This window comes from Anser anser (genome assembly GCF_964211835.1).
Source record: "Anser anser genome assembly, chromosome: 3".
Classification (NCBI taxonomy): domain Eukaryota; kingdom Metazoa; phylum Chordata; class Aves; order Anseriformes; family Anatidae; genus Anser; species Anser anser.
The window spans coordinates 73,183,683-73,198,837 of NC_139722.1; the positions used below are offsets into that span (position 1 = coordinate 73,183,683).

At 37.0% G+C, this 15,155-nt stretch overlaps 1 protein-coding gene across 8 annotated transcripts in view; it reads left to right on the top strand.

The window, feature by feature from the left end:
• MAP3K4 (mitogen-activated protein kinase kinase kinase 4) overlaps window positions 1–15,155 on the top strand; it is a 74,981-nt gene that overhangs the window by 19,489 nt on the left and 40,337 nt on the right. For 6 of the 8 annotated variants that reach the window (XR_014582033.1, XR_014582034.1, XM_083830264.1 and 3 more), the window contains exons 3-4: window positions 9,412–10,793; window positions 14,913–15,155. Coding sequence is in view for 6 of the 8 variants with exons in the window: in XM_083830264.1 (XP_083686390.1) it covers window positions 9,412–10,793; window positions 14,913–15,155 (1,625 nt within the window). In the remaining 2 variants the exon portion in view is untranslated. Of the gene's footprint in view, window positions 1–52; window positions 8,819–9,411; window positions 10,794–14,912 lie in introns of all 8 variants that reach the window. The other 2 variants (XM_083830269.1, XM_083830268.1) reach the window with 1 other exon arrangement.

Below are 15,155 nucleotides of genomic sequence, written 5' to 3' on the forward strand. Positions count from 1 at the left end.
TGTAAATGATCTCATGCCTACTATACATATTTATTAAACTCTTGTTTCCAAGGTCACTGGAGGTGAACCAAAGGGTGCTCTTTCTGCATGGAGCCGAGAAGGACCCACAGGTTGGGGCGCAAGACCCTGAATGGGCAGTAGTGCTTGTAATAGAAGGAAACTTAAATCAGGTGCTGCTTCCTAAGGAGGAAACTTGGAAACTGAGAAGCTGATAGTAAAAATTGACAAATAAGCATGAAATCTTATGAATCTATTCTTCCCCAAGACCCATTTGTCTAGGTAATGGGACTGCCAAATTGCAAGCACTGAAGATATTTTAAATCATGCATTTTCAGCCTTCTGTTTTTGAAGTGCTTCACAAGCTGCAATATTTTATTTTTCTGTAAATCTAAATTGAGCATTTTCAGAGAGTCATATATGAAAACAATCTGCAACATTATTAGCTAAACAGCCTTCAGGAAACTGCATGTCTGGGCAAATGTTATACCCTTAAAGAATGAAAATCCAGCAAGTGGGAATTGAAGCTTGAATTTGGACATTTGAATGCTAACACTTTAAATCATGGGTTTTCAATCCCTCTCTTGTCTCTTCCCTGTTACTTTAGGAATTAAAATAAATAAATAAAAGGTCCATTTGACTCCTAACCTTGTGAGATTCTTGTACTTAAATAAAAGAACGGGTTACTCTGTTCTTTTGCTGCTTTATAATTGTGTTTTTGTCTTGTAAATTTTTTTCTGTCCTCCAGTTAGTTGAAAATGACTTACTCTACATCAGAAGCAGCAAAACGCATTGGATATATATACACTATGAAGTACCAAGGTCTATAAAAGCTAAAAATTAAAAAAAAAAAGAGTTCTTGTGGCAAATGAATGCTGAGAACATCTCTCTTGGTCTATTTTAGAATTCTATGCACTTGTTGAAGGAAAAAAAAATCATAACATACAATTATCGTTGCCAAATGCTAATATTATTTTTATTCTAGTTTTATTAAATTTAAATATTTAAATACATTTTATTATTAAAAATAATAGAAACTGTTATATCTTCCTTTTGCTTCCCAAGAGCAGGTTAGCTTACACGCAGAAAGACTCATTGCAAACAGACCTCATCCTTCTTCTTCCCTGCTTGTGTAAAAAAAAGAGAGACACAGAAGAGAATCAGAAAGTTTACGAAACTGTAATCACATCCCTTCCAGAGACATTAATTTTTTTCTGGCGAAATATATGAAATGAAGGTTTCTGTTGATTAAATAAGTGGAGTTACCTTGATTGGAAGATACTTTGGTTTATCTTCCAGGGAGAGTGGGAGCAGCTGTAAGGCAGCTGACCAAACTACCATCCTCCAATGTTTCAGAGCAAGAAAGCAAATTACTTACTGAATAGTCACAGAAATTCAGTCATAATCAAGGATCAGGAATAAGGAGAATGTTCTATTTTGAAACAAACTGGAGAGCTTATGAAATTGAGACATATAAGAAAGGGTTATTTCTTGCACTTTGGCCACAACAACCCCATGCAGTGCTACTGTCTTGGGGCAGAGTGGCTTGAAAGCTGTGCAGACGAAAAGGATCTGGGGATGCTGACTGATGCTTACCTGAACGTGAGCCAGCAGTGTGCCCCGGTGGCTAAGAAGGCCAGTGGCATCCTGGCTTGTATCAGGAATAGTGCAGCCAGCAGGACCAGGGAGGTGACTGTCCCCCTGTACTCAGCTCTGGTGAGGCTGCGCCTCGAGTACTGTGTTCAGTTTTGGGCCCCTCACTACAAGAAGGACATCGAGGCCCTGGAGCGTGCCCAGAGAAGGGCTACGAAGCTGGTGAAGGGCCTGGCACACAAGTCCTGTGAGGAGTGGCTGGGGGAACTGGGGTTGTTTGGTCTGGAGAAGAGGAGGCTCAGGGCAGACCTTATTGCTCTCTACGACTACCTGAAAGAAAGGTGTGGGGAGCTGGGGGTCAGCCTCTTCTCGCAGATAACTAGCGACTGGGCTAGGGGAAATGGCCTCAAGTTGTGCCGGGTAGGTTTGGGTTGGAAATGAGGAGACATTTCTTCTCAGAAGGAGCAGGCAGGCATTGGGATGGGTTGCCCAGGGAGGTGGTGGAGTCACCGTCCTAGGGGGTGTTTAAGGAAAGGTTGGACGTGGTGCCTGGGACCATGGTTTAGTGGGTGACATTGGTGGTAGGGGGATGGTTGGACCAGATGATCTTAAAGGTCTTTTACAACTCTTATGATTCTGTGTCCCAAGTGGCACCAAGTGTGATTGGGAATGATATGAAAACCATGGTGGTACAGACCTGCAGAGCAAAAGTTGTTGATGAAAGAAAAAAAACAGCATTATTAAAATAATGTTATGAGAATTTTAAATAAAGGGAGTATTTTAAGTTGAGATTATTTAAATGATTAACATTTTGAGGGAGTGATGCCGTTGCACATCTTTGAATGGCCTCATTTTGTGCTTGATAGCACATGAAAAACTGGAACCATAATGTAGTATACACATTCGCATGAAGTGAATGCTGTAATCAGAAGCTAAATAGAAAAACAAGGATCTGTCGTTTTGGATGGGCAGTGATTGCAATTGGGTGCTGTTTACTCTTTTGTTTCTTTCATTCTTTCTGACTCAGATCCTGTCCCTGTGCACAAATAACAGTAACTTTTAGTCATCAGCTCTTTTTTTTAGCTGATGGGATCCTAAACACAGTTTTCTTGCTATTTATTTACAACCACATCTCAGTCTGCATCGATTCAGATAAACTGGTGAGTTTGTTTTGTAGGGAAGTTGTTAGTTCCTATATCCTTCTTTGTTCTGTACATGTTCCATATGTTGTAATCTACTCCTTGTCACTACCATATTTAATTTCCCTTCACTCTTCCAAGTGCAAACTTCTTCACATGCTTTGTTTCTTTGTCTGTCTTTTCATGTGCATGCGTGATGAAAAATAGGAAGCAGAAAAGAGAATTTGTGTAAGAAATTGAAACCCACAATTTTCTTACTTTAAGAAGAGAGGCAACATTTATACTTTTTGGGAGGCGAGTTGTACCTTTCTGTCCTGGAGACTGTGTCATGTAAAGAGTGACCAAGTAAGCTGAACCTAACAGTAGGACTTCTGAACAGCAACATCTATGTGGAGCCTGTGCCTGCTCAGGGTAAAGACAGTCCTAACTGTGGCCACCTATGTGGTGATTTCTGTTGTGACTGTGATTGAAAAGATGGGAATGGACTCAGTACTCTGAAAGTAGTTGTTTTGTAATAGGTGTAATTTTAGTTGTTTGTCTTTTTTTAATGTTTTAAAAATTGCTGCTTCTCACATGATACCATGTGTCTGTGGATCCAGCTAGTGTTGGGTCCCTTAATAAAGGTATAAAAATTACGTATTGTATTTTAAATAACATTCCATAAGATACTAGCAGGAGATGAGTATGTGCATCATTATACTGTGTCTATTGCATCTTTCTACTTCATTGCATTTCAGACTGACTTAAAAGGGGTAGGTTTCTGTTTTCATCTTTTGATCAGTTGCCTTTTTTTTTTTTTTTTTTAAAGTGAGCTCTTTAAGATCCCAGCCTGTGGTGTGCTCCCTCTCACTAGTCAATTGTTGCTTAGTCATAAAGCCTACCTACCTCATGCAGTGTTAATGGTAGTTGTAACAGAACATCTCTTAGTATAGCTGAACTTGCTTTACTAATTAAGTTAAGCCTATATTATAAAACTGCAATAAAATTGCTAGTAGGAGCTCATACAGATGTACCATTGACTTTAACATTTATTGCAGAATTGTCAGATGTATTTGAGTCATTGACATCTGTTTATTTAATAACACAAATATATTTTGAAGCAATTGGTAGATTATTGTGCCTGGGCTTTGTTAGGATTGATGAATATTCAAGTATTAGGGCACTTTGGATGTCTAATAATGAATTATAATGTTTTTAACTTATTATTTTTCAGTCTGTTTTGGTGGGGAGGGAAAGTAAAGATGAATACTGAAAGAGAATAATAAGTTTAAAAATATAAACGTAAGTGGTTTAGAAGACCTGGCAACTAGAGTGTAAGTTCAGAAAGTGATGGGGTTTTCATTTATTTTACATGGTCTCCAAAATTTGTTTGCCATCAAAGTGCTAAGTTGATTCATTTCTAATCTACCTCAGCGTTGGTAAGGTTTGGGGTATGTCTGTGTTGTTCATCTCTGCTAACCACTTTCATCTTTCTCCTTTCTTGCAAATGCAGAGCATGTATTCTTGCTGCTTGTCTTTCTTAGCTTTTAGGGCCATTGTCTCCTCACGGCAGTGCCAGCTGTGGTGTGGAATGCAATTTAATACGCTCAGCAGTACTCTTAGTCTTAGATGGGTGCTGGCTTAGTCTGGTGCTAGCTAATATCCATAGTTAGTAACCAGTGAGGGTTTGGTACTGCTGTCTGACACAGCAGCGTTTGAGTAGATGTAAATGTAAAATCAGTTTCATTGAATTCCATAGCAGATCTCATAGTAACTTTCTGTTTCCAGGAGCAAAGCTGTTTCTGAGTTAGGTTTTTATGTGTTGTCTGCTGTTGTACTTGGTAGCTATTCAAAGATAAATGCATAAATACCTGAAATAAAATCAGTGTAAGGGGTATTAATAAACTCCATATTTGTAATGCTAAAAATTTGTCTATGCTAAAAATGTTGAATTATGGTTTGATCCTGGATATATGGATATGACACTATAAAGTTTCTCAGTGCTACCCTGTGTTATAAGACAGATGGAGAACTTGCAACATTTCAAAATGAAGATGTTTGAAGGTGCATACATGCAGAATGCTTAAAAACCAACTTACTGATGTTACTTATTTCTGCAGTTGCCCTTGTAGACCTATCATAGCATTGAAAATTCCAAGATGATAAGCAAATCAGATGGTTTCTGAAATACTAATAACCTAACAGATTGTTAAGCTGCTCATTAGTATGTTGCATATAGAAATAAACTATTCCCAGAATTATGCTTGCTTCTGGTTTTGGGTGGTTGATCTGAGATGCAGCCTGCTCTCCTCCCTCATGTCCGACCATTGGGTTATTTAATAGCAGCTTCAATATTGAAAGCATAGCTCCGGATTACTTCAGCTGCAAGTACTCGGTGTATTCATAACTGAGACCTGAAGTTAAGCAGCTCTTTTTAGAGAGTGCCTTTTCAAAAAGCTTGGATTAAGTTGCATTCTTCACAGAATTTAGCTAGAGTCAGGAATAGAATTAAGTTTTCTAGAATGGCAGTCATTTGCCTTAACCATGAAATTCTCTTCCCTTCTGCAAGTCTCTGCTTTTTCTGTGCCAAGCTTTTAGTTTTTATAGCAATGCAAGTGGTGATTTTAGAGTGCAAGTAACAGCCCTGTTTACTATGCATCTCTCCAATTACTTTTCTTCTTTAGGCTTTCAAGGAGAAACAGGATCTTTATGCTTTCCTATTCCATAGCTTGGTGTTTTTTCTTTCTTCCTTATATCCTTCAGAAGATATTTTCTTCTTCTTCAGAGTTAAGTGCTGTTACACATCTTGTGGCCTACCCCAATCCTGTGGGGGGTATGGTACCACTCTGGTGAGGATTTAATTATAGTTTTTAGATATGGGGAGTGGAAGGAGGCATTGTGGGAGGTCACACCATTATTGACTTGCTTATTGTTCATTAACAGCTGAAAACAGGGTTTGTAATGGCTTTTTAAGATTGTAAGATTAAAGTTGGGCAGTTTTCTTTACCCAGCTACTTTTCTGAGCTAATCCTTCTGAGGAAAAAGTCTACTGAATTCTATTTCCAAGCAACAGGTTAGTTGAATATATATTAACTCGTAGGGATATGTGATTAAAATGTGAATAAAAAATATCCATTCACTTGTGCCATAGGAGTTTGCTAGACTTAAGCAAGCTCTGGTCTTCAAGCAGAAACTTTCCAGGAACTTAAATATTGTCTGCAGCATTCTGGGCTTTGTTCATGCCCTGGACTAGAAAGCTGAGAAACATTTTTGTGCTCTTAAGTATTGGGTGTAGGCAATGTAGAGAAAGAAGCTATCAAAATAACTTGTAGAGGGCATCTGAGCCGGAACTGTGAAGAATGAGAGCATGTACAAGGAGCATGGAGAACAGAATGGAGAGTTGCTAGTCACCACCAGGAGGAGTTTAAACGGGGTGAGGTGTGGCAGAAGTAGCTAGGTAGACAGGGCAGGAGTTGGTGGGGATTGGAAAGATGGGTGCAGAGTAGAAACAGGAGGGGAAGTTGGCTGAAGAGAATCAGATCAGATTAGGAGTAGTGTAGTGTGTATTTAAATTTCTGCTTTTAGTGGTCCCTTGTTTTTGTCAATAATGATGCCATACTGGTGGGGTAGTAAACCCCACCATTTAAGCTATTATAACAGCTTAAGGATAAGGAAAGAAGGGTAAAATAGATGGTATCTTGGAAGAGGTCTGTAATGATATTGTTTTCAACTTTAGCTTTGAAGTCTCCTGCTTTTATTTTAGACCTCAAGAAGTGGTAGCATGCCAAAGACTTGTCTGGATTTCCCAGTTACCCGTTGGGCTGATAAAAGCTACTGTCTTTACCAGCAAACCTTATCTTGAGTTTGATCCTTTGGCAGAATGCCTGATTTATTTAGGGTTTTTCCTTTCAATTAGGAACACGTTCTTAAATGTGGAATTTGTTGGTGGATCTCTGTAAGCCTCCGAACAGAGATGTTAGAAAACGTTAGAATTTGTTTTGCCTGGATGTGTGTTGCATGAGGTTTCCTGCTCTTAGTTGAAGGATCATTCTGTGCTACCTGGTGAGAACTCCTCCTCCAACCCCAGCCCCTGGCAGCATGAGCTTCCAGGTGTGCCATGCTTGGAAATGGAGAGGGTGTGCTTTTTTGAGGTTCCCGAAACACTTGGAAAAACCAGGGAGAGTATACATTTCACGGGAGTGTTTGTGTATTTATAGACTTGTTTGCCCTACCTGGCCTAGCCTTTAATGTTAGCCAGCGATGAACCTAAAAACTTTTTCAGCAGGGATTGCTTTCTAATTTTCTAAACTTGAATTGCAGGCTAAATTAGAAAGATTAAATAATGCATAAAACAGAATTCTAAATTGCACATAGGTAGAGACATTTTTTTTCTTATTATTTTCACCACTTGTCTTTTCTGTCCTTAACTCTAGCTGCAGAATCTGGAGACCCATGCTCTTAGTCATCAGTTGTGTGGGATGCTTTTCTTTCAGTATATCTGGTTTGGAGGACTGATGGTCCAGATCAGTGTTTTCACTGTTTTATAGTAGGCAGGTGTTCTCCTTTTCTAATGAAGCTGTACAAGCTTAGATTTCTTTACGTATGTTTATTTTTTCTCCTTCTGAACAAATCTAGAGTTTCAACAAGCTCAAGTGATTGACATCCCTTGCTGCTGTTACCAAAAGGGGGTCTGATCACTGTCATTGGGGTATGACTTAAATCCTTGAGGTGTTTTCTCTTTTCAGTTCCCCATCAGGGGCTGAATATTTCTGTCTCTGCATTCTTCAATTAGCATGTTCTGTGTAAATGGCTGTACCATTCATTCGTATTTCCTGAGTTGTTACCATACTTCGAAGACTTTCGTAACATTCTAGAAATTATTCATCATAAGAGTACCTAAGCTTCTGAAGGGTTTGTTAGTTAGCTTTTTCTGGAGATCACATGTATACAGTATTATCTGGTGTATGACACTGTATGTGATATATCTGGGAGGAAAGTGCTCTGTCCACACACCTCTACATTTGCTTTTGTTTCAGACAGCTCTGCCACCTTAATACAATTCCTTTGTCTGCATACATTTTGATAGTCTTTGAGCTGTGTTATCACATCAATTCTTTTCCAAAGAACTTCTGTCTTAACTGAATAGAGATTGAGTGGAATTTTGAAATGCAGAAAACTGGACTGTACCTTCTTGTGTGGCAGATACTGGAACATATGTAGCAAATGAAACAAGAATGGAGGGTGATCTGATAATTAAAGTGAAGTGCATCATAGGATGATAACAGCACTTTGCCACGAGAAGTTGTGTGATGCTAGCTAAGTAGCACAAATGAAAATCTTAGTGTGTGATTATTAATGTCTATTTCTTGTTTTTTTCCAGAAGCAGCTAGAGTTTCTGGGACGTTGTTTGCAGAAGTGTTGGGAATTTGAGGTGCAATGGAAGTCAAGAAGCTTTGAACACAAAGTGCTCAATGTTCTGTAATGTTGAGCAATAGCTCTTTCCATTTTTGGTACCCAGAAATGTGGTGGCTTGACTGATTTTCCTCTGTCATGCTTTTCCATACATAGAAAGGGAATAATATTATTCTTCCACTGAATAGGGCTGTTTTGCAAATAATTTTATTGCTATTACTGGTATTAATTGATACTATAGTTAGGAGCACAGTAGCGAAGACTGTAAGGAAATTATTACTTCTAGAGTGGGGAATGAGTCATGTGCAACAGATAATCCTTAGAATCACACAGTGAATAGTGAAAAGAAGACAGAGTGTTCAGCCATCATTCTGTAGGTCTTTTCTGTTCCTGAATAAGTAGGGGCCCTGGGGGAGTGAGGGGAGTGTGGAGTGTGACCAGCTTGTTTTGTTCCAGCTGCTGATCCCTGGACTGCAGCTAGTCTGAATATAGATGCTTCTCTCATCGTCTTTAAGAGAAAGAGAACAACTCTTTAATACTTTCAATACTTACCAAGTAGTTCTTTCTGGCAAAGCCCAGATTGAAATACTTTTGTTAGTGTTACAGAAAAGTAGTAAGGTCTGCTGCTGCTGCGGAAAGAAAAGGAAGAGAAGAGAAGGTACTTGCACAATTAGACAGAAAAGGGCTGCTGTTTTGTGGTAAGGAAGAAGGCAAATTATTATGTTTGGGGAGAATGGGAAAGTAGGCTTCTGGAGGTAGTGTATTAAGACTACAGAGGGCTTCCCAGAACTAAGAACAGTTTCCCAAGAGCTGGGATCAGATCATTCAAGCCAGATTTCAGAATCCATGTGTGCTCCAGTTTTTATGAGATTGCATGTGCAATGGAACATTTTTAATTTTGGTTGACTTAGAAATCTTAATAATATTCTATTGCATTTTGAGTTTTTATCTAGGAGCTTGTTTGACAAATGTATAGAAAATAAACTTGGAAAACATTCTCTTCCTTTTAATCATACTTAGTTCTCTGTAGATGACATACTCAGTATAATGAAAATTCTGAGGTCCTTTCTACATCAGAGTAAAACAAGAGGAGAAAAAAAATTTTCTTTGGTATTAGTATTGATTCTGCTGTACTAATGGTAATTGCTAAGACTTCATTTTACTTCTACCCTTGCATATTTTGTTTTATTGATACTAAGAAATGTAATATGCACACCCTAAGAAACTGGGAACTGATTGAATGATTTTTCTTGTTGGTGTAGTCAGATTCTTTTTTTTTTTTCTTTTACAGAAAAGATGAGTGTACCAGCTCAGGCTGTGCATAAAGACAATGGGAAACCCATTGAGAACGTGGAGGAGCACAGCTATAAGCAAGGGAAAAAAATCCGAGACACCCTAAGGACAACAGAACGAGATCACAAGAAAAATGTGCAGTGCTCATTTATGTTAGACTCAGTTGGTGGGTCTCTGCCAAAAAAAACAATTCCAGATGTTGATCTCAATAAGCCTTACCTCAGCCTTGGCTGTAGCAATGCTAAGCTTCCAGTCTCTGTGCCCATGCCAATAGCCAGAACTGCACGCCAGACTTCTAGGACTGATTGCCCAGCAGACCGCCTAAAATTCTTTGAAACCCTGCGGCTTTTGTTAAAACTTACCTCAGTCTCAAAGAAAAAGGACAGGGAGCAAAGAGGACAGGAAAGCACCTCTTCTGTCTGGCTGAACCGATCCAATGAACTGATCTGGCTGGAGCTGCAAGCTTGGCATGCTGGCCGGAGCATTAATGACCAAGACCTCTATCTCTATGCAGCCCGTCAAGCTATCCCCGATATTATCAATGAAATCCTCACGTTCAAAGTGAACTATGGAAGCTTCTCCTGTGTAAAAAATGGAGCCAGTCTCAATGGTACTTCAGGAGAAGGAATTTGCAAAACAACACATGGAACTAGTGCTTTGGGTTACTCAAGTTACCACGAACACCTCCATCGCCAGCGGGTCTCGTTTGAGCAAGTAAAGCGGATAATGGAGCTGCTAGAGTATATAGAAGCACTTTATCCATCTCTGCAGGCTCTTCAAAAGGACTATGAAAAATATGCTGCAAAGGACTTCCAAGACAGAGTGCAGGCACTCTGTCTATGGCTAAACATTACAAAAGACTTAAATCAAAAACTAAGGATTATGGGAACTGTTTTGGGCATCAAAAATCTTTCTGACATTGGCTGGCCAGTGTTTGAAATTCCTTCTCCTCGACCATCTAAGGACAATGATCCAGAGGATGAAGAAGTTGATAGGGAAACAGAAGTAAAGGAATCCTCAGGAACATGCACAGAGGAGAGTGATGGTGAAGAACAAATCTCTGAGGAGAATGTTGAGGAGCTTAGACAAGCCATCAAGAACAATTTTACTAATAAGCCAAATTTTGACTTTCAGGACCATTTTTCAAGGAAGCTTGATAGGCTTGAATCTGAGGATGACTCTGCCTCTTGGGTTATTCCAGAATGCAGTGCTGAGGCAGGCTGCAGCAAACACTGTTTGACCTCTATTTACAGGCCATTTGTAGATAAAGCACTGAAGCAAATGGGGTTGAGGAAGCTAATTTTAAGACTGCACAAGCTAATGCATGGTTCATTGCAAAGGGCTCGTATGGCGTTGGTAAGGAGTGATTGCCAGCTGGAGGTAGGTTGTTACTGGTGTGAATGGGTAACAGGAGTACCCCCACGAGCAGTATTGTTTCTAACTGAAACTGCAGGAATTGGGATCTTTTGAAAGTATTGATTGCTTTGCTGTTTTTGGAAGATAATGTATATTATGATTAAGAGCCCTATTCTACTTCAACAGAAGTGAATCTCATTTGATCTGATTTAGAATGTCTGCAGCACAACATAGTTCTGTGTTTGTAATTTAAATGACATTTTATGATAACATCTTGTCTCATTAAATTTTCTAACATCTAAAGCCTCAAGTCAGAAAAATTGCAATGGAAAATAAGGCACAAAAGATTAATTATAAGAAAAAATTAACTATGGAAGTGTGGAATTGACACTTTTTCCGTTTCTTGTCTTTAAGACTGGAAGTCTCTCTGCAAGACATCCTTTATCAAAACATCATAATTGTTTTGGTTCTTTTTCCTCTTCTATATGAATGAAATTCTGTGGTGATATGTTATGCTTGAGTCCAGATCGGAGAAGTAAATGGACTCTTAACCTTGAACATGTTAGCATGCTGCTTTCTTCAACTCTCTCTTAATTTATTTATTCTTTTTCATTGGGTGATTCTACAATATTAATAAAGAATAATTGTTAGTTAATAAAATTATGAATTATGCAATAAATGAAGGACTAGCTGACATTTCATATGGGAATTTGTGTTCACTAGCTCTTTCAAGACAGAATATTGTTTTTTAACTTAAACTGTTATTTAACTTCTGGGCAATTTTATGTTAGGAGGAACTAGTAGTTAGGATTATTTGTCCTCACTGATGAACTGGCACTGTTTGGGGCCTAACCGTGGATTCTCGATAAATGATTTCTTAGCTAACGTGCCCATTGTAATATGGATACTGTGTGTGGTCTGAGACACATTGCTGGTCCCTAAGTGCGTCTGTCACATTTGCAAAAGAAACAAGAATGCTTTTCTCCCCTGGAGGTTAACTAAGGATAACTTAAGTTTACCTTTATAAAGTGATATGATTTTAGAAAATTGTTTTTGTTTGTACTGTTGCTAATGTAGAGAGTACTGTAAAAAAGAAAAAAAAAGCTATTCAATTTTTATTCTCCAATTGGTTTCAACTCTAGGAATGTTATAGGCAGTTTTGTATTTAAAAAGTTTGTGTATTACTAAGAAATCATGTCCATAAGCAAAACCTGCAGATATCTGTTGCCATAACCAAAATGGAACCCATATATACTTAGGTGGGATGTTTAGCTTAATATACAGGCAGAAATTTTATAATATGTAATATGTAATACCTTTTAAAAAAGAAAGGAAGTAAAGTATAATTTGGGGAGATTGAAAATGATTTTGAATGTATTTTTGAAATTGCTGAATACCTTAAATTTTTGAAATTGCTGAATACCTTAAATGTCTTGACTTCATGAGGGTTCTTAATAAGTTAATGAAACTAGAGTTCTTACTGAAGGTTCAAAGAAACCATTTGGTAATTTAGCAGTGGTTGTCTTGTGTAAGATGTATGGATAACCTTCTCTTTCTCCTCTATTCTTGTGAATTCTTCAAATGTTCATTTTCAGTAATTATTCCATTTTCTTTGAAGTATTGTCCTCCTTTAAGAAAGGGTATATGACTGAAGGTGAATGTTACAAAATCATAAACTTCTTTCCTGCACCAAAATTAAATGAAGGCTGTCAAAAAAGAGAAAATACTGCTTGTCAGAAGTGCGGTACCTACTGTAACAGAATATGTTACCATACTAAAATAGAAGAGAGTTTTGACAGTTTTGAATTGGCTGGTCTTTGTAAATGGCAGTGCTTTGAAGGAAATTAGCAATGTAATGCTAATTTCATCATAAATGTATGTAAATGCTTATACAGATGAGTGTTTGTAGGGTTTTTTTTAAAGTACAAGTTTTATTCATCATAGTTGTGCTCTGACATTTTAACAAGGCTTAGGTACTATAGAGTGTTTTATGTAGAAGTCATATGATTTGATTCTCAGAGAAAATAGCTATTATTTTGTATTGTTTACAAAATTAAATAAGTTATTTGATTAGAATATTATTTAAAGCCATTGCATCCTGTTTGTTTTTTATCCAACTGGCTGCACTTTCAAATTTTATGCAGGATCTTAATAAATAGCTTGTGTTTTTTTTTTTTAAAGTGTTTTGTAGACACTTGAGAATATTTCACATTGGGCTTGCTGAAGAATAAGATTAGTCAAGTTGAACAATAGATGATTAAGTGTCTAAAACTAAGCCCTAAAGTAATATGCTGATGTCTGAATGTTAGAAAATGAAATAACAAGTTCAATTTTGTTGCGTCATGTTTATTCATAGACTAGTTCTTTAATATTTTTATGACTAGATTTTCCAACCATGCTTGCATCACAGTGAGGGTTGTATGTATCAGATATTTTGTTGTACTGTACAGCATTTTCATGATCTATTATTAATGAAAGTCTCTTTTGTAAAAGCTTTGAGCTCTGACAGTATTCTTCAGAAAATAAAGTTCGTTAAAAGAGATTTAGTAAAAAGAAGACCTGAATGTACCTCTTAAGAATTTCTTACACTTTAGATCAACTAGTGATTAAACTTCAGCTAAATTAGGTGTAGAGGAAATCCCCACTGATGCATATTCGCTATTTCTGTATAATGAGATAGCGATTTTATAAACCACTTGCAAATCTGCAGCTCATAGCGTTTTGTGCTAACATTAGACAGTAATGAATGTGCTATCCCATCCCACATGCCAGTTGAGAAACTTCAGAATTTTAAATAATAAAAAACACTAAAAAACTGACTTCTCAGTAGCTGTAATTTTGTGTGGCTCTTCTGAGGAAGCAGGGCTTGTACAACACTTTAGGCATAAATGTCAAAAATGTGTGTGTAAGTGTAAAGAAATAAACATTTTTTAATTTTCTTTTAGAAAAGTAGCTTAAAAGTGGCTTAAAATTTTTTAACTTAAAGGTTCCACTGTACCATTTGATCTGATTTCTTATCATATCTCCTTTGTAGTGCTGTTATTTAAATTTGACTGAAGAAAGCCTAGAAAATACTAGTTACGTCTAATATATGAATGAAAGATATTCAGGTCTCATAATTAGCAGCTAAGAAATAAAACACACTTAATCTTAAACAAATATTATCTATGGTGTGTTAAGAACTGCACACATATTGAGATACAAATTTTTTTGCTAGTTTAAACTCCACAAAAGCCTCCACGTACATCTTTTCTTAGAACATTGTGACAAGACTTGTAGTTTAGATATCTAGGATGTACAGTTCAGATATTTTCAATTACTTTCTCTAATTAGAAATGTCATTTCATTTAAATGTAGTTTTCATTTAAATGAAAAGTAAGTTTAGTAATTGAAAAAAGCAACTTAATCTTTTTAATCTTCCTTTTGTAATTTCAGTTTCTTACATCTACCAAAGTTCAGAAAAAATATTTCAAAAGTTTTGTTCAGTTTAGCTAGTGATGCTTCCATGAACATTGCATTACTTTACAATGTGGAGCTTTATATAAAGTTAGAAAGCCTAAAGTTTTTGATACGCTGTGTATTCGAAAAAGAACAAGATTACTCATCTGACGTAGCCAAGTGCAAACTTCTTTCTTCAGTCATAGTCATAGGTGTAAGGCCATTATTATTATTATTGTGAAAATTCCAAGTATTGTATCTTATAATGACCTGAATATATATATATTCCTATATTACGTTAGAGATAACTTAATTATAACCTCAAACAGCAGTTTCTTCATGTGTAGTGAAGGAATCTTTGAGCTTTAATAGATGATTTAATTATTTTAAAGCAGAACCATAAAGTAAGAAAATGTGTTCACTCCTAAGGGTCCATAATTGTTTTCCTCAGCCTGGTGATCCTCAAATCAAAAATAATAATAATAAAAATAATTAAAAAATAGCTTTAAAACAATAAAACTAATCAAAAACCCACCAACAAAAAAAAAAATTGAAACTTCTATGGTTGACTTGCCAGTTAATTAATAGGTAGCTGTAATAAAATTTTACCTTTTAAAAATAGGCTTTTGTGTATGCTACTTTAAACAGACTCTAAATCTTAAAGAATTTGGGGATCCTTTTCATGATACCTATTTCTTGTTACAGTTTTCAGAATTTCCAGATCCCATGTTGTGTTCAGATTATGTGCAGTTATTAAATTCCCCACCTTGCTGTGAGCAAAAATGCAGCACTGTATCATGGGAAGAGCTGAAATCCATGGATTTACCATCTTTTGAACCTGCATTCTTGGTCCTTTGCCGAGTCCTGCTTAATGTTATTCACGAGTGTCTCAAGCTCAGGTTGGAACAAAGACCTGCTGGGGAACCATCTCTTTTGAGTATTAAACAG